The sequence below is a fragment of the Megalobrama amblycephala genome, linkage group LG23, assembly GCF_018812025.1.
Source record: "Megalobrama amblycephala isolate DHTTF-2021 linkage group LG23, ASM1881202v1, whole genome shotgun sequence".
Taxonomy (NCBI): domain Eukaryota; kingdom Metazoa; phylum Chordata; class Actinopteri; order Cypriniformes; family Xenocyprididae; genus Megalobrama; species Megalobrama amblycephala.
Genome location: NC_063066.1, coordinates 10,093,096 through 10,108,916, shown reverse-complemented (window position 1 = coordinate 10,108,916; position 15,821 = coordinate 10,093,096). Strand labels below are relative to the sequence as shown.

Here is a 15,821-nt window from a genome sequence, read left to right as displayed (position 1 = left end):
CTTGTCTAGAATGTGTACACACGCTCAGACACACTGTTTCCACATCTCTGCCAGCTTAAACCTGTCCAGCACAGACTTGACTGCACTGAGCTGGACTCTGGAGAACCACATGGAAGCGGAAAGGTTATTGCATAACATTCTGAATCAGAGTCTCCAAATCACACTGGAATGCTTTCAAAAAGTTGCATCCCATAATTGCTTGGAGTGTTCTGGTTTTGGTCTCTTTAACCATAATTTAGCCTTATGCTTGTATTACAATTCTCCAGAGAGATACCCATCTTGTATGGTTGAACAACTCACCCTCAAGAGTTACTTTGTAAGGGAAAACTTGTTGCATTAAGTCGAGTTAGGACACAGTGTTATGTTAATGTATTCAGGGCTATACATTTGTCCACATTGTAGCTTTGTTTGTGATTTACTTGTGATGTTAGCGTGTCTCTTATTGACTGTGTGTTGTGCTATATTGTGTTTTCTGTAGGGTTCTGTATGGTTGGTCTGCCTGACCCACAGCTGGTTCCTGCCGGAGACACACACCTTAAGCATGTTGGTGGCACACTCACGCTCATCTGCAGGTACCGTGCCCTTCTGCTATCCCAATTCACAGAAACACACACACCTCAAAACACTTTTGCCATTGTGCATGATTTGGAAACTAAACATTTTGATATTTGCATTACATAACCAGTTCCATATGTGTAGCTTTTTTTGACATAGTAAACTTGCTCTGTAGCTCACCTGGTATACTACATTGTTGCACTTGCGATGCGGAGCGCTCAGGTCCCATGAAACATGAGTCAAGACGCTCCACAAAAGAGCTCAAAGGCTCATAGAAGAAAGCTAAAATGAAATAGTTGCTTCAGAAAATACAGTTTTATCTCACATTTGCTTTTTGTTCCCACTGTCAGTTGTAGGTTTAGGGTAGGGTTTAATTTAGGGGGCACGTTACTTTCATTTCTTTTCATGCTATGTAGTGCCAGTCACTGGACATTAGACTTTTTAAACTTTTGCAATGGAGAAAAAAATTATATTAATTATAGTCCTTCTTGAAAAGTGCAATGAAATGTACCTGGAGCAATGCATTTCAGGTTTTGTGGAAAACCATCATGGTCTTTTTGGTGAAAATGATCAGGTAATTTTTGCTGTTCAATTTAGTTAAGAAACCTGATCAGCACCAAAATCTCATACTGGGTCCCAGTATCTAAATCATGCTGTTCACCCAAAAATCAACATTCCGTCATCATTTGCTCACCTTAATGTCCTTCCAAACTTGTATGTCTTTTTTCCATTGGAACATAAAAGAAGATATTTTGAAGAACAGTGGTAACCAAATAACACTGGAAACCTTTGACAAAAAAGGAAAAGAAAGAAGAAAGAAAGTCATACGGGTTTGGAACGACATGAGGGGTAAATAAATGTTGACAGAATTTTCGTTTTTTAGGTGAACTATACCTTTAATACTGTTTAAGAACTTGAGCTGCAGCTTGTATCCAAACACAATGATCTCACACCATCACTCCTCAAAACTAAAGTCTTTTGCTTTAACATGAGATGAGAGGCTCTCAGAAAAGCAACATATGCCCAAAATAGCCACCGTATCCAAATCCAATTGTTGCAGGAAAGAAAAGTGGGCGGGGGCTTCTGAAACATACACATCGTTTAGACTTTGAGAGAGCATTTCTTGCTATTGCAATCATGCCAGGAATGCTGACCCTGAAGAAGCCTAATGTAACGCTTCCCTACAAGGTCATATGAGCAAAAAGCTGATACTGTCTTTGGCTCTGGACAGAGATTTAAGAGTGAAGTTGCATGACCCATCAGTCTAGAGGCAACAGTGGTGGTATGTGAGATATGTCTGATTTTCCACTGGGATCCTTTTAATGTGCCCTTTTAAAAACAAACACTGTTTGAAAAGTCATTCATTTTATTTCATCCAATAAATACCTGTTCCCATGTGAAAGTTGAACACTAACTGAATATTTTTAAAACTGAAATGAACCCCGTTGAATATCCTGGAAATATGGATGATGAATCTGGCATGCTCTCAAGAGTAAAAAGTCATTTTCTGTCATTCAGAAAAATTCTTGAAACTGTAAAGATTTAGTTCACCCAAAAATGAAAATTCTGTAATTAATCACTCACCCTCATGTTGTTCCAAACCCGTAAGACTTTCATTCATCTTCGGAAAACAAATGAAGATCTTTTTGATGAAATCTGAGAGCTTTCGGTCCCTCTATAGACAGCTACGCAGCTACCACTTTGACACTTCAAAATATGAATTGAGCGGTTTAGGACAAATTATCTGAAGAGACACGATCGCTTTATATGATGAACAGGTTGAATTATGGAGAGACAGAAAGCTGTCAGATTTCATCAAAAAGATCTTCATTTGTGTTCCAAATTGGGTTGGAACGACATGAGGGTGAGTAATTAATTACAGAATTTTCATTTTTGGGTGAACTAACCCTTTAAAATTAAAATTTGATTTTTATCTGCTTACCCCCAGGGTATCCAAGATGTAGGTGACTTTGTTTCTTCAGTAGAATACCGTTGCCATCTGTCAGTCAAATAATGGGAGTGGATGGGAACTTCTGCTATAAGAGTAAATAAAACATGCACGGACAAGTCCAAATTAAACTCTGCGGCTCGTGACGACACGAAACGATCAGTTTGTGTGAGAAACCGAACAGTATTTATATCATTTTTTACCTCTAATACACCACCACTACACTGCGTTCAGCACTCGCTTAGTGAGGTCTGATCGTGCTCTGACAACGGCAGTGATGTCTAGCACTCGTTGAAGTATAAGTGCGAGACATCACTGCCGTTGTCAGAGCGCGATCAGACCTCACTAAGCGAGTGCTGAATGCAGTTGGACAAAGTGGTGTATTAGAGGTAAAAAATTATATAAATACGGTTCGGTTTCTCGCACAAACCGATCGTTTCATGTCTTAGGACATCAATGTGTCGTCACGAGTCGCAGGGTTTAATTTGGATTTGTCTATGCATGTTTTATTTACTCTTATAGTAGAAGTTCCCATCCACTCCCATTATTTGACTGACAGACGGCAACGGTTGGAGTTAAAAATCATCATTTGTGTTCTACTGAAGAAACAAAATCACTTACATCTTGGATGCGCTGGGGGTAAGCAGATAAACATCAAATTTTCATTTTTGGGTGAACCATCCCTTTAAGACAGATGTGATCAGAAACCGCAGATGCATCAGTCGATGGAAAATTCGTGGTTTCTTGGGTATAAACCCTCCTTATGTGTAATGTTAAAGTTATACTCAGGATGCCAGTAAAAACATCTGCTGTTGATGTAGTTGAATTACCGTTAGGATTATGCTTGTAATTTCAGAGTAAACTGAAAGAAGCTGCAGGATATGTTTGTATGTCATTTGTGGTATAATGTTCCTTATTTTGTTTTTAAGTTTGGTTATATATTTCATGAATAGCTACAAATCAAAGTTATAGCAGCAGACACTCTAAGCAGTGGTTATTTAATTTGGCATAAGCCTGCTTGCCTATGAAATTGTCCTAATTGTTGATGTTTTGTTTATATGGTGTGGATTACATTAGAGGATCAACTTCGCTGCACTGGAGGCTGGCTAACAGAAATGTGTCATCGGTGCACATTGAGTCTTGTGAGGAGAGAATGCACAGGCACTGCAGCAAGCTGGTCATACACAACCTGACGCACAGCGATACTGGCTTCTACAGATGCAGTCACAAAAAGTCCAGCGATCATGAGGTGTCCACATATGTTTTTGTCAAAGGTAAGATTAAGAATAGTTACTAATATTTTTATCATAGCTTAAGAGGTTGTAGAAGAATGGTTTCATAAAACAAAGCTTATTTTTAGATAAACAGACCAAAGAGCTATTTATTCAGCATAATACACATGTACTTCACTATTTTTGGTTACAAATGGACCAATCCCTACTGTATGAACCAAGAAACTTGGCACTTTACTTCCAATTATTTGTCAGAAGATAAATTTGAGGTGAAATCTGTGTGAAACAGGACCTGGAAAGACTCCAAGCCATTAGAAAAGCATTAGATTAAAAAAGAAATGAAGTAATGAGAGGCCCCACCTCATTGTAGACCTCAACGAAACTACAACAAAGCCGTAAACCTGTCAGCCGGGCAATGGAGCTAGTAACTATGCAGCTATGACTGCACTCACTCAGAAGGATTGAATCACAGAGAACTGGACCGTACCTGCAAGACTGAACTAAACTGTCATAAGACAAGGAAATAGAAATCAGTGACACAAAAAGGAAGGCTTTATATTAAGCTGGATGTGTTTAGAGTTGGCAACACAGTTTGATTGTTCTGGAAGTCTGGTCTTTGATAATTTCCTGTTTGGGCTCCTGCTTAGAGTCTTCCTGTGCCTAATGACAACTGTTTAAGCTGTTAACATTTTAAGCAAGTGCATTAGCATAGAGTTTTATGAATGTGCCTCAAAAAGTTTGGGATCAGTATTTATTTATTTATTTTAAAGAAATTAATACTTTTATTTAGCAAGAATGCATTAAATTGATCAAAAGTGATTTTTCTTTCAAATGAATGCTCTTCTGTTCATCAAAGAATCCTGGAAAAAATAATCATGGTTTCCACAAAACATTAAGCAGATTTTAACATTAATAATAATAAGAAGAAATGTTTCTTGAGCACCAAATCAGCATATTAGAATGATTTCTGAAGGATCATGTGACACTGAAGACTAGAGTAATAACCTTGAAAATTCAGTTTTGCCATCACAGGAATAAATTACATTTTAAAATATATTACAATTAAAAATAAGTTATTTATATTGCATTCAGATAATAATAATAATAATATATTTAGTGTATTTTGGTCAAATAAATTCAGCCTTAGTGAGCATAAAACTCGATTTTTAAATTAATATTTAAAAATTTTACTGAACCTAAACTTTAGAACAGTAGTGTATTTCCCAAATGAGCTGATCTGCAATTTATCTATAGCAAAAGACAGTGATAACTTTAGCTGTGAAAATGACAACAAAGCTCACCAAGTCTCTGGCTCACCAGCTGTTTTGTTTAGCAGACCTCTTCCACTTCAGCCTGCTGCATATATAGCCAATTTAATACCTGATAGTCCCCTGGTTCATCTCACTATGCGATTACACTGTTAATGTGAGAAAAGTTTATTTAAAAAAACATATTTTATTACACGAACCCTCTCAGCACACACAAGATCTTGTTTGTTTAATCACGCCAATCTCACAGCATAGCTGTACAGTAACATCCCCTCCTGCCAAGCTGTTTCTGTTTCTTTATCCAGCAGTCTGTGTGTGCTTGAAGAGAAAAATGATCTGACTTTATCTGGGATATTTAATTGCTCCCCAAGGTTGGATGTTTAGGAATTGCCTGAAGTCCAAGAATTTATTGATAAAAGACTAAATGTTTTTAAAAAAAACAAACAAACAAAATCATAAAGCTCATTAGTGAATTAATGAATTATTGTATTTGTGGTTGGTATGGTAAATTAGCTTTGTGTTAAGCAAAGTGTTATTATTTTGTGCTTACTGTATTATTTTATGCTTAATTTTAAATCACAGATCACAATCATCCATTTGTGGAGGCTTCCAGTTCAACAAAATTGATTTTTGTGTATCGGAAAGATCCCTCTTTTGTGGTCCCCTGCAGAACAACGTCCCCAAACCAACATGTTATCCTTGAGACTGTGAGTATTTTATGTTAGCGCCGCTGATTTTGAACCCACTGTACGTAAATACATTCACACATAATTTCGGCCACATATGGTGGGGTTTAATGTTTTACCTGCTTTCCATGCCTCAAAAGCCTTGACATGAAAAATAGAGGATGTTTTGTATGATCTGACATTGAAGAATGCATTGAACCATGGGCGTCTCAGAATTTCTCACACCCATTAAAGCCCTGAGAATGTGTATATAGATAGGGACAGTGTGCCATGGACTCAGGGAAGCTCAAGGAGGCCTAAGGAGTCTCTCTGTCTGCTTCCTGTAAGAACAGGATGGTAGTGTTAGACTGTTGTTTTTCACTCAGAATAGAAACTCAGGCTATAAATAAAACACATTTTTTTATGCTTTAGGTCCATGTAGACCAGGTTGGAAAAAAACAGTTCCAGCTAACCAAAAAAAGACTAAATAAAATTTTTATTTTATTTTATTTTATTTTATTTTATTTTATTTTATTTTATTTTATTTTATTTTATTTTATTTTATTTTATTTTATTTTATTTCTCAATGTTACATCTGATGGACCACCACGTCTTATTTTAAGTATATTAGTAAGCCTCTTAAATAATTCATAAAAACGGTAGATTCTGTCCTTCAAATTCCACTGACAGCGAACAACAACAACGCTAGTGTTTTTTTTTCCCGCAGTGGTCATGTAGTGGGTCTATGGTCATTTCTCACAGTCCTATGGATAAATACTTCTTAGCCAGATGGCACAGATAGTTATGTGACCTTCCTGCCATTGGAAGATCTGTGGCATTCGTCCTTCCTGTTTCCTTCCTTCCCTTCTTTTCTAGCAGGGCACTTGGACCACGAACAAACAAAAGAAGTGAAATGGGGTATACAACTCGACTATGATCAGTTTCTTACAGACAAACTTAGCCCTGTTTTGCTCATTACTGAATGGGCTGCTAATCACAAGCCATAAAATTTTGACACAACTTGTTTACTTCTTCATGGAAAGAAACATCACTTATTTTTAAAGATAGCTTGTTAAATAAATCCTCTCCTCTTGCTCTCCAGATGAATCCCATCTCAGATGATAAAAAAAGAAAGGTGGAGTGGGATCCAAAGAAAGGTTTCACGATCCCCTTGGAACCTTATGACAGCTACCATTTGATTACATGTTTGACCAGAGTGGATAACATGGAAGTCAAATCTCTCTACATCCTCTCAAGGCGAAGTGAGTTATTTTAATTGCTAAAATGCATAGATCAAAGGTAGCTGCTAAACAGTAAGGAGAAAATCCCAGTTACGCAATTACCTTTTGAAAATCTGTCATTTAAAATTACAAATGCTTTTTTCCATGACATAACCTGGATTCTCTGTGCCTAGCGTCGGAGCTAAAAAATATTGGCATCGAACCAGAACGACCAAAAGTACTGGTCGGTGACACCCTGGTCCTCAATTGCTCTGCAGAGACTACTTGGAATGGAATAATTGAATTTGAGTGGCAGTTCCATAAGGGTCAGGTGAGTTATTAGGAGCCCTGCTAAAAATGCTTGAGTTTTACCTAAAGACATGCGGTATTAGATTAATACTGAACAATTTCAGATCAACTACGTGATTTGATCTGGCGTTATGCAAATCTTTTCCTGACAACCTCTGAACTTCCCGTCTGTTTTTAGATCAATCACACTGACCAAATGAAAATGACAAGGGACCCACCTGGCAAAATCATCAAAATGACTAAAGCACTAATCGTGCCTAATGTGACAGTGGAGAACAAGGGCACGTATGTGTGCATAGCTTCAATTGATGGGGAATCAATTGAAGAAAAAAAAACGCTTAAGTTATCAACTAAAGTCACTGTATACGGTGAGGATGTGATGTTGTGCCACTATCTCAACACACTCATGCTTTTGTAGAACAGTTTGAATTCATTTAATGTATTTTTTTGTCTGTTTGACTCTACAGAACATCCATTCCTCAATGTGACCCACAATAAACGCAGATTCATCTCTGTTATAGAGGGTAGAAAGGTCCAGTTTGAGCCACGGGTCAATGCCTTGCCTGCTCCCAACAGAGTATTGTGGTAAATTCATGCTTTGTATTTTAAAAATAAGAGATGTGTCTCAAAAGCCATAAGAAGAATTTAAAGTCCGAGTGAACCGGAAGTTGCAAATGACTTTTCTCCAGTGCTGTGACGTTAGTCCAAGTGAAACGGAATATTGAATAGAGGGTAGAGTTTTACTTTAGCGCTCCTCCTCTCCATCTCTCACTCATACTGACTAACGGTTGCAGGGGAGTGGTTTACGTGTTTTCAACCCAAGCCGCCAAACTGATGTCATCAGAGAAGGGGCACCGTTGCAGAGGGGAGGAGCATTTTCAGATTTTGATTAAATATTACGAAGCCAAACAATTTTTTTGTGTGGATTGACTTGTTCACCACAAAACTAGCAATTTGAGCTAACAAAATAAATAAGGTCAATTTTGATTTCATGTGTACTTTAATGTGTAGTAACCAACTAAATCTATGCTACAAGTAAAGAATTAATTGTAAGATTATTGTATTGGTGAGTTGAGTAATTTTTTTTTCTGCTGCCAATTTGCATAGGTACAAAGACGGAGTCGTCATTTCAGAAAATTCCACGTGTTATGTGACTCTGGGCTACAACTTGACCATAAAACAAGTGAGGCAGAAGGATGCTGGGATCTTCACTATCGCACTATCAAACCAGGAGAAGGGTCTCTACAGAAATCTCAGCTACAAGCTGGAAGTCAGAGGTAATGCACAGAAAAACAGTATAAGCTGCACATGATTATGAGCATCTGATTGTTTTCTCTACATCAAACAATAGTGGACTAAATAGGTCTGCCACAAATAAACATACAAATCGCTAATAAAAATAGCCAACAGCCACATTTCTGTTCTGTTCATATGAACAGTAACCTTAAAGGGATAGTTCACCCAAAAATGAAAATTCTGTCATCATTTACTCACCCTCAAGTAGTTCCAAACCTGTATGAGTTTCTTTCTTCTGTTGAACACAAAAGAAGATATTGTAAAGAATGTTGGTAATCAGACAGTTGACGGTAGCCATAGGAGGAAAGAAAAATACTATAGAAGTCAATGGCTACTCTCAACTATCTGGTTACACCCGTAAGACCTTCGTTCATCTTCGGAACAGAAATTAAGATATTTTTGATAAAATCCGTATCAAACTTTGGCAGTTTGATACGCTCCGAACCACCGTTTCGAAAAGATTCATAAAGCTTCGAAGTTTCATGAAGCAGTGTTTTGAAATCACCCATCACTAGATATTGTTGAATAAAGTCGTTGTTTTGTTTTTTTGGCACACAAAAAGTATTCTCATCACTTCATAACATTAATTGAACCACTGTAGTCACATGAACTGTTTTAAATATGTCTTCAGTAGCTTTCTGGACATCTGAAAGTGTTAATTATCTTGCTGGCAATGCAGGCCTCACTGAGCCATCGGATTTTATCAAAAATACCTTAATTTGTGTTCCGAAGATGAACGAAGGTCTTCATTTGCTTTCAGCAAATGTTTGATTGCATTGGGCATTATGGTTTTTTATTTTTTAAAACTCACAAAGAAAACAAATCTAAGAAAGCAGAGGAATTGATATGCTCTTGTCTGGCAAGAGCTCTGGAATGTGCTGTCAGAGCTGATATTTTAGTAATGTGCTGCCCAGATTTACCCTGAATTTTTGGAAAAATTCCATCCCACAATGTACACAAGTATGATTACCTCTTCTGGTCTAATATAAAAGATTTATTTCTATGCTTCTCTGACCTCAACCTGAACTGAAGTATATGACATCATCACAGACCCAAAAGCAAAACCAAGGTCAAAAACAACGGAAACAGAATTCAGATTTCTGGTTGCAATTAAGAAACTATTTTAGGAATCATTCATCAAAGGCTGTTTTTCTCCTCCACGAGCACAGATACACTTCAGTGAGGTCTAAAAAGGCAATATAGACCTCTCTTACTGACGTTCACATAAACTTGAATATTGTTACTTCTCCAAATTGGAGTTATGAGGTGAAAGTTTTTTTAACGTTAGCCAGTGATCTGCAAATGATCTGTATTCTGGGACTGACCATTTAAATGACTAATGTTCTATGTCCAAATGCACACAGTGAAGCCAAAGATCTCTGAGGAGGATGTGGCTCCAGTGGGCCCCCAGACTTACAGATATGGCCAAGGGCACAAGCTCACCTGCACTGCATTTGGGATTCCCATGCCAAACATTACCTGGTTTTGGCAGCCATGTGACCACAACCCTGCTCTTACAGAGTAAGTCAATAATTTTGTTACTGTTCATGTTCAGATTTGCTTTGAATCAACAGGTCTTCTGATTAGTAATTCAAATGAAAACATTGTAGAATTTCATTGTGTCAAAGAAGAAATATGGGCTATATATTTTTTTTCTTGTTATTTCCACAAATTTTGGTTTGTGGCTTCATAAACAGTTGTCACCCTCCTGCATAGCAGATCTCTTCTCTTGCTGAGGTGTTAATATCAATGATGAATGTTGGCCATTACCCACAGATTTCATTATTCAAATGAACTGCATCCGTTTCCTTGACATTGGTCCAAAATAAAGTATGCTTATTGATGAAAAATAGCCCCAGAGCTACATTTTGCAGTCACTGGCTCTGTAAATGTGAGGACAATTTATTGGTCTCATTCCCCAAGCTTGCATTGTGCTGAAAGCAAGAGTGTCCCAGTGTAAATGCCAGCCTTTTAATGAACCTTTGTGAGCACTACGGATGGTCCTAAACTTAGTTGGTGTGTCATAACAAGAGTTTCTCGTAATTGAGAGTAATTATTTGTCAAAGAGTACTGCCAAATTTGCGACAAAAATACTTCAGGCTTTGTTACCACAGTTCCAAAATACCACTTTGGCTGTTTTAAATATAATCATTGGTGGCAGTTAACACAACAGCTCATAATATAGATGGTGAGAAGAACTGATTTTCAACAGCTAATGAGTGAGGTACATTGGAGGTTAATTGCAGTGCCCTAGTTGGAAGAAAAGACAAACCCATTCCTTTTATTTAATAGTAAAATGAATTCATTTCTTGAGCAGTGACCAAAAGAAAAAAGTGGCCATGTTCTCACTGCAAGAATTGGGAGTTGGGGGAGTGAATCCCTATATGATCATAATTTAGTTGCGATGTGTGCATGGTCATTAATTGTCCATAAATCAGTGTTTTGTTGGAAGGGTCCATCGTTTGAGATCTCATTACTGCGCTCATGAAGGTGAGAAGTTATCAGTTGTCCCCTGTTGACCATGGCGGTCTGGGATCAGCCTTATCTCAGCCGTCCAGAGAGTGGGGGTGTTTCCTTTGAATGGTGACGCATGACTCAGCCCTTCCTGTCACGCTGCGGTTTCCTCTCCGACCTCGACTCTCATTAATCCGATTGTTCCTTCACTCAGATTGATGCAAAACAGGTCTTTGGTCTCCTGTGGCTTCAAGGCATAAAACACATGACTTGATGCATGGTTTTCAAATGCAGATGAAAGAAACACACATTCATCAGGCTTCATGAAACCTTACAGTGGTGGCAAAAGATAAACATATCTTAAAGAAAATGGCTAAAAAGAGTTCATTTGGCCAACAGATTCGTATTATTTTTAAAGGAAGACCTGTTTTCTGTTTCTCACTAAAAGAAGAGGGCATTCCCTGAAATCACATGGTCATACGCCTTGGTATTTCCTTGTGTACATCCTGCTTTTTAATGTTAAAAGTCAAAAACGTCCTCTGCAAATTCCAGAACAGTTTCTGATGTTAACGTATTATAAATATATTTTATATCAATTATGTTTTTGTATGTTTTTTATTTTTTGTCTGATAGGTGCAAACTTTACACTGATCCTCTTCCTGTTGACGAAGCCACTGAATCAAACAACCATTATCCTCATAATCTGATTAAGGATATCACCACCAAGGTTGGATTATTAAAAAGTAAAAACAAGGTAGGTATTATGTGCAATTTTGTCATTTATTAGTGAGAGTTTTTGCCCTTAAAGATGCATTCAGTATTTTTCCCTCATTAATTAAGCTTTATACATAAAGAAATGAATAATATTTTTGAAAAATATGTTAAAATCATGTATACTCACATGAGATTTTATGAGATTCAGTAGCTTACTATGATGTTTTAAATTTTAAAATATGTTTTATTTTACATGGAGCGATCATGTCATTGCAACTGTCATGTTGAGGTGACATGACCAGACAAAATGTTACTTATTTTATCTTGGTAAACTTGGTAACTGGAAACTACTGCTGCCACATCCCTAGGTGTCAGTATACTGTCATACTGTCCGAATGACTGACATATTGCAACATAAAAAAATACTGAGTCTACCTTTAAAAATTAAATAAGTTTTGTTAGTTAAAAATGTGAATGTAAATAGAGTAATTCATTGGAAATGTATTCATTTAAATGCCTGCAAGTCAAACTGTAAAAAAAAGTGAAAAAGTTTTACATAATTCTGAAATTGAGTTGCTAATCCAGATTAATGACTCTGTCAGCCTCATTTTGGACTAAAACAATAAAGCTCAAAATACTGCAGCTCATATGCTCTTACAAAAATGCTGATTTTGAAGTGAAAGGGAAGATTCAAGCAGCATACATCTGTCTTTCGTTTAAACCTCATAAAGTCTATTGAACATTCACATCACCAAATTGCCCTTTTAGAAATCATTTTGAGAAAATAGCTCTCAATATGATAAAAACCACAAAAAAATGTATTTTTATGTTTCCAGATGGTGCAATCTGCCTCGGTAGTCTATTTGACTGAAGTACCAATAGATTTGTGAGGAATGCCATTCAGTGAGCTTGTGACCATGTGTGTGTTCTCTCCTAATAGAACTAATAGCTGAGGCTCATTTAGCTCTGCTGTAAATTATGTCACGGTTCAGTCACCTTCAGTGGAGAACAGAGGCCAGTAAACAGGGCAGCTGCTGCTTTGAGTGGTGCCTCAGGACTGAGTTTATACTGATATATCAGTCCATCTTACTGAGCGCACTGAAGCCAGTAAAGTCCTCATAAACAGAAGACTTTCTCCCAGGACTATTCATGCACTGAATGTTGATTGTTTCAAGCCTGTTTTCAAATACATGAGATGATTTTAAATGCTATATATGTACAGGGCAGTCATTGTGGTCCCTCAAATGTGTTGGCATCACATAAAAATGTGTGGGAAAACCCACAGAGGCCCACAAAGCCCTGTTTTAATTTGACTGTATCACCTCAGGGGTTAATCCAGACTGTCTCAGTGTCACTAGTTGTTTGCTTAGTCAGAGCTTGTATGTCTGTCACTTTGTCATTCTTTGCTTGTGCTGCCAAATGTTACAGTGAACACTGCAGACATTATGAAAAACATTCCAGGAGGCCTTATTACCAAAACCACTCATGCAAAATTTAATGAAGCACAGGTTTTCATTTGTAGCATTCCTCAGTGCGACTATACGTAGAGGTCAAGCAATAAGTCTCAATGCAAACAGTCAGCTATGAATGATTTTTTGGTCACTACCAAAAATAAAAGCTAGTCTGGTGCTTTATGTAGAAATCTGTATTTCCTTACAGCATGATTTATGTGACACAGTATATTCTCACAGTTGGAATGTCATTTAAAACCAATCATGCCTGCCCTCCCTTGTGCAAGGAGTTTCGTTCTCACTATGGAATAGGTGTAAATTTTTACGTTTGCTGCATTTACAGGCTCTTGTGACAAACAGATGATGCTTTGCAGGGATGAAGCACAGTGGTCAGTGATAACAAGGCCCAGTTTAAAAGGGTGGGATTTGTTTAGAGTGAATTCCTTTCTGTCACCTCATATAAATTTCCCTGGTCTGTGAATAACAGACTGGTAAGAGTCCATCTCAGATGGTGTCTTGTAACCACAGAATGAGAAAGGGCAGCTAAAAGACAAAGTAGGAAGGTCACTCTGAAATTCTGACTAGGTCTGGTCATCAGATTGAGTTGGAAGTTTATCCAAAACGTTGCTTGAATAATGTGCAATGTATAATAAGATTAATTAACGTAGAATAGTGTGTTTGCATTGGAAAGTATGCAGAGCACTATTTCAGTGCATAGGTAAACTGGATTGGTAACATGTCCTGTTTCTCAGGTATATTTTAGTACAGTGTGCCAATAAAAATCAGCTGCATGTAAGACTAAACAACGACATGCCATTGCATTACAGCATGTCCACAGATTTACATTAACCAAGCTCCACACCTCATTTCTGTCTGTCCTGCAGTGTAATGTTGTGTACAAAAGAAATCCTAACCTTGTTAAAATTCTTTTGCATTAATTATGGCTGTTCTCGGTCTTTCTTTACAAACTAAAACAGAAAACATTAAATACCTGTTGTTCAGAGCCAATGTGCTTCTTAAGTTTCAAATAAGTCTTATAAACAGTCTGTGAACCCCAGGAAGTAAACTGAAAAATGGGTATATTTGCTCCAGAAATACACCCAGAGTGTTTCATACCTTTGATGTGACTGCCAGGAAAACAGATGTCGTTTGAAACTGAAAACAGAGCTCGGGAATCTGGTCTTTTGCCAAAAATCTGCATCATTACTATGTCTACGTAGGCTGCCTATTAATGAGTTCCACTTGACTGATGACAATATTAAGCCTGGCATTTTAAATGAGTATCAGGAAATGATGTGGAACACAGGTACACCTTCTGTGCTGTACTCTCAGTACTGCTTTTGGCCTCAAAACGCCAGATGTAGTCTGCTCAATGTGTGAGGCTGAGGAGTGTAAAAAGCCCTATGACCCACCTGCTTATAGGAAATAAATTTCTTAAAGTTTGTCATAGGTTGTCAGTACTGAGTTACATGATATTGTGTTAGTCTTTAGTTTCTCAAATGATTTACATTCCTAATGATCTTTGTCCACTCCCTCAGACCATAAGCACCCTGCTGGTGGAAACAGCTAATGTGTCAGGGATCTACTCCTGTATGGCAAAGAATGAACTTGGGAACCGTACCATGAGAATCCCTTTCTATGTGGATGGTAAGTGGGCCATTTTGCATTTACTGGCACTTTAAAATTTCTGAGATCTGTGGCATCTTATTTGATTTTGGTTTAATTTATACTGATTGAATTCATTTGGCTCTACTATAGTATATATCCAAAATACCAGCATTTTTGGTATCTTTAGGTACCCAGGTTTAGATTTCATTTCCATATAGAAAAGAAAAATGTCTTTCTTGACACATTTTTTTTTTTAATTCTACAACAAACTTTTTGGTTTTCCTCACAATAATAAGTGTCATTAAGTTTCACTGAGCATTTTGCATTTTTAATTATCTAATAATATTTCACAAATGCCATTTTAGTCCAACTGCTAATAATCAATTAATACTGTTTTATTCAATTGAATGAATTCTGGCTGACTTGTAACTTCATTCTGGGCTGTTAACATCTGTTATGCTTATGATAGAGCAGTATTGGAGTGATTTTGTAGTGGAAAAAAGCTTCTCGCTCTAGGCAAAAACATGCAACTCCGCTCCCTGTTCTGCTTCCGCTCCTCTGACATATTCTGGAATGGACTATGGTACTGGAACACCAATCTCTGTTTTATAATGAATCACTTTTATATGTTGCTGACCAGGGTCAAATGTTTCTGAAATGATAAACCCATTTACTGAGTTACATAATGAAGAGTGTGTCGGCTGTCAGACTATTCAAAGCTGCCTAGATTAGAATGATGAGAAGAAATGAGCTGGAATGAACAGCAGCCGAGATTGGGGAAGCGTGAAAAATGAGAACTGTGCTGCAATAAAAATGGAGACGGGAGATAAAATGGTGGATGTCAAGTGGCATGTCTCCAGAAAAGAACAAAAACCCAAGAGAATATGCTGTGCTATGCAAGAGGTGAATGTGACTTTGTGCGAAGGAATGCTGGTCGGAGGGATGAAATGGTAATAACAGCTGTCTCCTCTGGTGGGACGTATATTGCTGTGAATAAACAAGCGTTTCGCTCGCTTCCTGGAGGCCTGGCCTTAGCCTGGTTCTTATTGTAATGCTTCAGGTCAGCCATCGCTGCCGCCGATCGCCAACAACATGCTTCCA

General features: G+C 37.5%; 1 protein-coding gene across 2 annotated transcripts in view; it reads left to right on the top strand.

Moving 5' to 3' along the window:
• kdrl (kinase insert domain receptor like) overlaps positions 1–15,821 on the top strand; it is a 51,791-nt gene that overhangs the window by 13,357 nt on the left and 22,613 nt on the right. For both annotated transcript variants that reach the window (XM_048175852.1, XM_048175851.1), the window contains exons 2-12: positions 479–572; positions 3,581–3,777; positions 5,586–5,710; positions 6,771–6,930; positions 7,083–7,219; positions 7,376–7,565; positions 7,665–7,782; positions 8,305–8,474; positions 9,858–10,014; positions 11,581–11,701; positions 14,651–14,759. In XM_048175852.1, the coding sequence (XP_048031809.1) occupies positions 487–572; positions 3,581–3,777; positions 5,586–5,710; positions 6,771–6,930; positions 7,083–7,219; positions 7,376–7,565; positions 7,665–7,782; positions 8,305–8,474; positions 9,858–10,014; positions 11,581–11,701; positions 14,651–14,759 (1,570 nt within the window). In that variant the 5' untranslated portion in view covers positions 479–486. The remainder of the gene's footprint in view (positions 1–478; positions 573–3,580; positions 3,778–5,585; positions 5,711–6,770; positions 6,931–7,082; positions 7,220–7,375; positions 7,566–7,664; positions 7,783–8,304; positions 8,475–9,857; positions 10,015–11,580; positions 11,702–14,650; positions 14,760–15,821) is intronic.